The sequence below is a fragment of the Chenopodium album genome, chromosome 3 (assembly GCF_948465745.1).
Source record: "Chenopodium album chromosome 3, dcCheAlbu1.1, whole genome shotgun sequence".
Lineage (NCBI taxonomy): Eukaryota > Viridiplantae > Streptophyta > Magnoliopsida > Caryophyllales > Amaranthaceae > Chenopodium > Chenopodium album.
Window position 1 is genome coordinate 15,738,139 of NC_137836.1, and position 8,906 is coordinate 15,747,044.

Sequence of the window (8,906 nt, forward strand, 5' to 3'; positions counted from 1 at the left end):
ATGGGAACTCCAATCAATCAAAACAATATTCAAGCTCTTAATTCGAATCCAACTAGTGTCTATTTTCTTCATCCTTCTGAAAATCCTGCTAATCCTTTAGTTTCTGTGAAATTCAATGGTGATTGCTACAATGAATGGCAACGTAGTATGATAATTGCTTTTGCTGCTAAAAATAAATTAGGATTTATTGATGGAACTCTTCTTAGACCATCATATTCTAATATTCTTGAGAGTCAGGCTTGGGATAGGTGCAATGCTATGATTACTGCCTACATTTTGAATTCTCTTGATCCTAGTATTGCTAGGAGTGTTTTGTATTTTAACACAGCAAGGGAGATCTGGAAAGATCTCGAGGATCGATATTCTCAGAGTTCAGGTGCTCAATTATACTCTTTACAGCAGAGTTTAGGTGATATATCTCAAGGATCTAATAGTGTTGCTGAGTTTTTCACTGCAATTAAAGCTCTATGGGATCAGATCTCTGGCATCAATCCTATTCCATCTTGTTCTTGTGGTAATTGCACATGTAATCTGACTCAGAAGTTTCTAAAGCAGCAGCAGGAAGAGAGGCTGATTCAGTTATTGATGAAGTTAGATGGAAAATACACTAATGTCAGAACTAATATTATGATGATGCAACCTATACCAAATGTTTCTTTGGCCTATAGGCTTCTAATTCAGGAGGAGAAACAAAGGAATGTCAGTTTGTTGGCTGAAAATTTAGCAAATACTAGCACTATGGCATTTGCATTTGATAATAGAAGATCTGAACAGTCCTAGGGCAACATGAATGCTGGCTTTAGACCTCAATTCTCAAATACATGGAATAGAGGTTCTCAGCAACAAGGTTTCAATTCTGGACAGCATCCAGGCTATACTTCTGGTTTTGGCAGAGGCACAGTCAATACAAGGAGATTCTCTTCTCTTTTCTGTGATTTTTGCAAGATGAATGGTCACACTGTTGAAAAATGTTTCAAAATCCATGGCTATCCAAATGCTCATTCAGGCTATAAAGGAAAAGGGAAGAAGATTGCTGCAATTGTTTACTCTGATGACACAGATGAAAATTCAGGTCAAGCTGTTGAAACAACTCACATTTCAACTCAGCAGTACAACAAATTCATTGAAGTTATGAATTCTCAAACACCTGAACAATCTTCTTCTGCTACTGAGTCTGTGAATGCACAGAATCTTGTGCATTCAAACTATAGCTCAGCTCACATGGCAGGTACCTGTCTTCTTTCTTGCTCTAATTATAAATGGATTATAGATTCAGGAGCTACAGATCATATTTGCTGCAACATTGATTTATTTCATTCTTTTGAGAAATTCACTAAAATACCAAACACTATTACTGTTGCTAATGGGAAAAGTGTGAAAGTGGAACATATTGGTATAGTCAAGTTTCAAAGTGGTTTAGAATTGAAGAATGTTCTGCATGTTCCAGATTTCACATTCAATTTGATCAGTACACACAAATTGTGTAAGGATCTTGATTGTGAAATCAAATTCACTCATGATACTTGTTTGGTTCAGGATCTTTCCCAGAACAGTACACTTGTTCTTGGTAAACTGGAATCTGGTTTGTATGCTGTTGGAGAAGAAAATAGTGTACATGAGAAGAAGCATGATTTTTCAATTGCTGATGCAGCTCAACTGTCTAGTTCTGAAGAAGCAAAATTGTGGCATCTTTGATTAGGACTTAGCAAAATACATCATGTGGTTCATAGTATTCCTAGTTGTCCTGATCATGATAGTATTTGCCAAGTCTGCCCTAAGGCAAAACAAACTAGGATTCCATTTCCTCATAGTAGTATTAAGTCTACTAGATGTTTTGAGTTGGTTCATGTAGATACTTGGGGTCCATATAGGGTTCCTACACATGATGGTTATTGTCTGTTTTTAACAGTTGTTGATGATTTCTCAAGGCATACTTGGACTTTTCTATTGAAAACCAAGAGTAGTGCTGTAAATGTACTTGATAATTTTGTTGCAATGATATATAATCAATTTCATACTTCTGTCAAGTACATAAGATCAGACAATGCTAAGGAACTTTATGAAGGTCCTATTGTGCAAATCTATAACAAATATGGTATTCTGCACCAAAGAAGTTGTTCTGATACACCCCAACAAAATGGGGTAGTAGAAAGGAAACATAGACATCTTTTGGAGACTGCAAGGGCTTTGTATTTTCAGTCAAATGTTCCTATCTATCTTTGGGGGGAATGTCTACTCTGTGCTACACATCTTATAAACAGAATGCCTCTGAGTTCTATTGATTTTTTCACTCCTTATGAAAGAATGTATGGGAACAAGCCTAATTTGGCACATCTCAGGGTTTTTTGGGTGTCTATGTTATGTTTCAACACTTAAAACTAACAGGAGTAAGTTTGATCCCAAAGCAGAACCATGTGTTTTTCTTGGTTACCCTCCCAACCAGAAAGCTTACAAAGTTATGTCTTTGGAAACAAGGAAATTCATTATTTCTAGAGATGTCTATTTTTATGAGAAGCATCTACCCTATCATTCTTCTGCAACTCACAAGCCTCAACCTATTTTTCTACCCATAGCCACACCAAGTACTCCAGATTCTTCTCAAACTATTCCAGATCCTTTTCTTTTTCCTACAGATTCTGAAACTTCAGACACTTTACCAAACACAGACCTAAACACTATACCTACCTCTTCAAACACTTTACCAAACACAAACCTAAACACAATACCTACCTCTCTTCCTTCCTCACCACCACTAAGACAATCTTCTAGGCCTCATAAAACTCCACACTGCATAAAGATTATGTCACAGCAGCTTCAATAAGTTCTCACTGGTGCAATGTTGTCAAGTACACAGATCTTCCTGTTTCTCTATAGGCTCTTGTTTCTCACACTACTGGTATCTCAGAACCTTGTAGTTATCTTGAAGCAGCTCAAGATCAAGGCTGGATTGAAGCTATGCAGAATGAGATATAGGCATTGGAAAGAAATGGGACTTGGGAGCTTTGTTCTCTTCCCAAAGGAAAAAAGGCCATTGGTTGCAAATGGGTCTTCAAGGTCAAACTTAAAGCTGATGGCACTATTGAAAGGTTGAAAGCTAGGTTGGTTGCCAAGGGATATACACAAGTTTATGGTATAGATTTTGATGAGACTTTCTCACCAGTAGTTAAAATGGATACTGTTAGGTGTTTATTAGCACTTGCTGCCAACAAAGGATGGAATTTACATCAGCTAGACATAAACAATGCTTTCTTACATGGGGATTTGCATGAAGAAATCTATATGAAGATGCCTGAAGGAATGTCTAATCCTCATAACCTTGTCTGCAAGCTTAAAAAGTCTCTTTATGGACTTAAACAAGCTTCAAGACAATGGTTTGCTAGATTAACCCTTGAATTGGAGAATTCTGGTTTCAGAAAATCTCTGAATGATTATTCCTTGTTTCTTAAACAAGATGAATTTGATACTATGATTCTTGCAGTCTATGTTGATGATATTGTGATAACTGGCACAAATGAAGCTTCTATTATGGCTTTAAAGGCACACTTACATTCTGTCTTTAGCATCAAGGATCTGGGAAGATTACACTATTTCCTTGGTATTGAAGTTCTTCACTTATCCCAGGGAATAATTCTCACTCAGAGAAAGTTTTCCAAGGAACTGATCACTGAATTAGGGTTTGATGTCTCTAAGGTTGCTAAGACACCTCTTCCTCAATCTTTAAAATTGGTGTCAAATCAAGGTGATTTTTATTCTGATCCTGTTCTCTACAGACAGCTTGTGGGAAAGTTGAATTTTCTCACACATACAAGGCCAGATTTGTCTTTTGTTGTACAATCCTTAAGTCAATTTATGCATCAGCCAAGGGTTCATCATATGCAGGCTTTACATCATGTCTTAAGGTATGTTGCTCATACTTTAGGACAGGGTATTCTTCTCCAAGCTACAACACAGCTTACTCTCAGAGCTTACTCAGACTCAGACTGGGGCTCTTGTCCTAATAGCAGAAGATCAGTAACAGGTTACAATATGTTGCTTGGTTTTTCTCCTATTTCCTAGAAATCTAAGAAACAAGGGACGGTTTCTATGTCATCTGCTGAGGCTGAGTACAGAGCCATGGCAGCAGCATCTACAGAAGTTACTTGGTTGGTTAGGCTTCTTATGAAGCTAGGAATTGTTGATTTGAAGCCTGTGAAGCTGTCATGTGATAATCAATCTGCTATTCAGATTGGAAAGAATCCAGTCATGCACGAAAGAACCAAGCACATTGAACTGGACTGTCACTTTACTCGAGAAAAAGTTTTAGAAGGATTAATTGAACTGTCCTATCTTCCTTCTCAGGAACAATTGGCCGATTTGTTTACAAAAGCTCTGTCTGCCCATCTGCACAACTATTTGAGTTCCAAGCTAGGTCTGGTTGATTCCACCACCCCTAGCTTGAGGGGGAGTATTGAAGCATCTGAGTATAGCCAGCTATTTCCACCTTGATGCAGTTTATGCCATGTCAGCAAAAGTTAGTTATAACTAACTGATTCCAGAAACTTCCTCTGTAACAAACTATTTTGGTTATTGTAATAGCTGGTATAAAAGCTAATTAGTTGTGCTCATGCTTTTGTAATGATCAGAGTAATATTCTCTCAAAAATGATTAATATAATTCTCTCTTTTCTCTCTCTAAAAGCTTCGTGTTCCTCAAGTTTGCTGTTCTTCAATAATTACAGTTGTGCCCCTGGAATCTTTGCATAATTACACTTGATCTCAAGGATTGACCTTCTATAGTCAACCGGATCCAACCCCCAATTATTATTATTATTATTTTTAATAATAATGTTTTTTTTTTTTTGGCCAACAAAAAGGAGATTCCTCATTCACACTGAAAATCTCACTCATCTCTTTTCCTTTTGGGGTTTCAGAAGTGCGCTTCATAATCTGCATCATCAGCATATCACTATCAAAACTCATAAAAATCTGAATTGATAGGACTTAAATACCAGTTCCTCAATATGATAACACCTTTCTTATTCCGTGTACGTTAAGGATTTTTTTTTCCATTCATTTTATCAGTTTTGCTCGCTAGAAGAATTTTAAATGAACAAAACTAATAAAATGGGTAAAAAAAAAAATCCTTCATAGGTATTAGCTATGTTACATTGACACGGGTACGGGTATCCGATATTGGTACGTATCCGAGTGTCGGATACGCCATTCTCAAAAATTTAGGACACGGGGACACCGTCTTAACATTGGACTCGGGTACGGATACGGCAATAATTTTTCTAAAAAAAAAAATAAATAGATAATTCGTGCAACAAATTTAAAAATTGATTACATAAACTGATAAACGCATAACAAAAGTTCTTCAACTAGATAAAACTGATTACATAACCTCATTAAAACTGATTAAAGCTAAATATCCCAAACAATGCCGACTAAGTAATAAAAGACCACAAGCAGAGTCATACAAAAACAATATAGATATCAAAAGATGTTCTTCAACTGTTCAACTAAATGTCTAAATCATTGGCAGCACTATGATAACTCTAAAAAACACTTCAATTCTTCTCAAATGTCATCAAATGCTATTAGATATTTTCAAATGATAACTCTAAGAACCTTCAGGGAGAGAGATGTAATCCTGCCTCTGTTTGACGCTTAAATTATGAGCCCTTTTCTTTTGTTCAGCTTCATCATTTTCCCTCTTAATCTCGCGATACACGTCATCTGCTATTGTGCAAGGTGCAACACCTTGTTTGGGAAGTTTAAGCAAATGAGCTTTCACTTTAGAATAAGAACCACTGACTTCTTTGTTGCAATACTTGCATCTCCACGTCTTGTTACCACCTCCACCAGCAGATACACGCAAAACCTCGACATGAGTCCATAATGGTGTTTCATCAAACCCTACATTCTTGGTTGGCCGAGGCATGGATGCTGGATACAAATAACAGAGTATAAAACAGAGTATAAAATTAATATTGGATTATTCAAGTAAATAACAGAGTACAAAATTATAAGACAATAACAAATCAATTAAATTATTCAAGTAAATAACAGAGTATAAAAATTTGAAGATTATCATAATAACAAAGTATAAAAATTTGAAGATTATCATAAGAAAAAGATTATCATAAGAAAAACATTATCATAGAAAATAATGCATGCGATATAATTGAAGATTATCATAAGAAAAAGAAAAAAGTTTAGAGGGAATTTGATTTGATTTACTAACATACCTTGTGATATTTGGAGATCTGATAAATTTTCTTGTAAATACTAAATTTTGTGGAGTGTTTTACTAACATCCTCTTTTTATAGGGGTTTTTGAAAACCATTCTATATGGAGAAGCGGAAGAGTTTAATTTGAAGAGTGGTAGACAGTAGTTAATGAGGGAAGAGGAAGGGTCATGGAGAATAGCTAGAGTAGTCACGGAGGAACCGAGGAAGAAGGATTGGAAAGGATATTTTTATATTACTTTATATTTTTTTTTTGAAACATTTATATTACTTTATATAATTATATCCATATCAATAGTAGTATCGATATAAGTAACACGGATACTTCATTGAGATAGCAAATAATCATACACTAATTCAATAATTTAGTTCGTTAAGTTGATTCAATACATAATTATATATTGATCAATCGTTAATACATTGATTCAATAATCTCGTTCTTATATTACGTTAACCAATAGCATTCTAATGTTATTTCAATACATAATTATTAGATATTGATCAATCGATAAATCGATAATACATTGATTCGATAATCTCGTTCTATTGGATTCTTATTATTAGGTTAACCAATAGCTTTCTAATGTTGTTTCAATACATAATAAGATATTGATCAATCGATAAATCGATAATACATTGATTCGGTAATCTGATTCTATTATTAGGTTAGCCAATAGCTTATTATAAACGATTCCTTTGTTGTTTATTGTTGTTCTTGTAATGTTGTATACATAATTAGATATTGATCAATTGATAATTCGATAATATATTGATTCGGTAATATCGTTCTATTGGATTCTTATTAGGTTAGCCAATAGCTTATTACTAATGTTATTTCAATACATAATTAGATATTGATCAATCGGTAAATTGATAATACCTTGATTCGATAATCTCGTTCTATTGGATTCTTATTAGGTTAGCCAATAGCTTATTACTAATGTTATTTCAATACATAATTAGATATTGATCAATCGGTAAATTGATAATACATTGATTCGATAATCTCGTTCTATTGGATTCTTATTATTAGGTTAACCAATAGCTTTCTAATGTTGTTTCAATACATAATTAGATATTGGTCAATCGATAAATTGATAATACATTGATTTGATAATCTCGTTCTATTGGATTCTTATTAGGTTAACCAATAGCTTTCTAATGTTGTTTCAATACATAATAAGATATTGATCAATCGATAAATTGATAATACATTGATTCGGTAATCTGACTCTATTATTAGGTTAGCCAATAGCTTATTATAAACGATTCCTTTCTTGTTTATTGTTGTTCTTGTAATGTTGTATACATAATTAGATATTGATCAATTGATAATTCGATAATATATTGATTCGGTAATATCATTCTATTGGATTCTTATATTATTAGGTTAGCCAATAGCTTACTAATGTTGTTTCAATACATAATTAGATATTGATCAATCGGTAAATTGATAATACATTGATTCGGTAATCTCGTTCTATTGGATTCTTATTAGGTTAGCTAATAGCTTATTATAAACGATTCCTTTGTTGTTTAGTTTTATTTAAAACTACTACGTAAGTATAATGATGTTGATTCGATAAATTGATTCGATCATTGGTAAATATTATGATGTTGATACCGATTAGCTAGTTATAATTATTTTTATTTCACCAATTAATTATAATCTCATTTTCTAGTAAAAAATAAAAATTAGGATGTGCGTGATTTCCCAACCATTGAACTAATCAATCAAGCTTTTAAGCTTTTATATTAAAAATATATAAAAAATTTTGCGGCTACGCCGCAAATAAAAATTAATTTATTTCTTTATACACAATATTTCTTTTGAAAAATGTTTCTTTTTAAAAATGTAGCAAATATCATTTATTATAATTCATTTGTTTTTCAAATATAGACAAACTCCATCTAATTACTATTTCTAGTATCGGTTTTCTTCTTTGAAAAAATATTACAGAGTATTAGACTTCATTTGTGTAAAAATTAAATAAAAGTTATACATATACTCCATTTATTTAATAAAGTGTATCATATTATTTGTATTTAATATACTTCAGTAATTTAGTTGTAAGATTTTTCCAATACTTTTGTCCATAATATATCAAAAATAGTACTGTATATACAAACACTCAAAAGAAAAACACTCGAAACCTTGCTCGGGAAGCCAAAGTAGTGCCAACAAACTAGTAATAATCTAATACTAGTAATTTGTACCACTTTTATTGGGAAACAACAACTGCCCACAAATTAACAGCTGTAAAGTAAATATAATACAATAGCAAAATTTTGCTTCAGAGTCGGTTCATCTTCTTCAACGGTTCATCTTCTTCAACTGTAAAAATTTTACAGTCACAAAACCTCCTTGAACATCACTTTCTTCCTATCCTCATCTAATTCTTCAAACTTTCAAAGCTTCAAGTATTTCAATGGCCGTCGTAAACTCGTAACCGTGTTCATCTTCGAAATTGTTTGAGAACCGTCTTCATCTTCTTCAAAGCTTCAACTCCTTCAATGGCCGCCGTACCCGAGAGCAAAATGGAGTATCCGGAACGGATTTCATACCCGGATCGGTGTCGCGTCGTATCGACCCGGGTATGCCGGCCAAAATGCCGTGTCCAAGTAACATAGGGTATTAGGTACACGAAAACAACTAAAAATTTTGAGACAAACATG

General features: G+C 33.6%; 1 protein-coding gene across 1 annotated transcript; it reads left to right on the plus strand.

The window, feature by feature from the left end:
• Window positions 1-780, plus strand: LOC145624880 (uncharacterized). The gene has a single exon (XM_081677966.1). The coding sequence runs from the start codon at window positions 1-3 to the stop codon at window positions 778-780; it is 780 nt and encodes a 259-aa protein (XP_081534092.1).
• Window positions 781-8,906: the final 8,126 nt, after the last annotated feature.

Coding starts and splice junctions, on each gene's coding strand:
- LOC145624880 (XM_081677966.1), top strand. CDS start 1: ATGGGAACTCCAATCAATCAAAACAATATTCAAGCTCTTAATTCGAAT.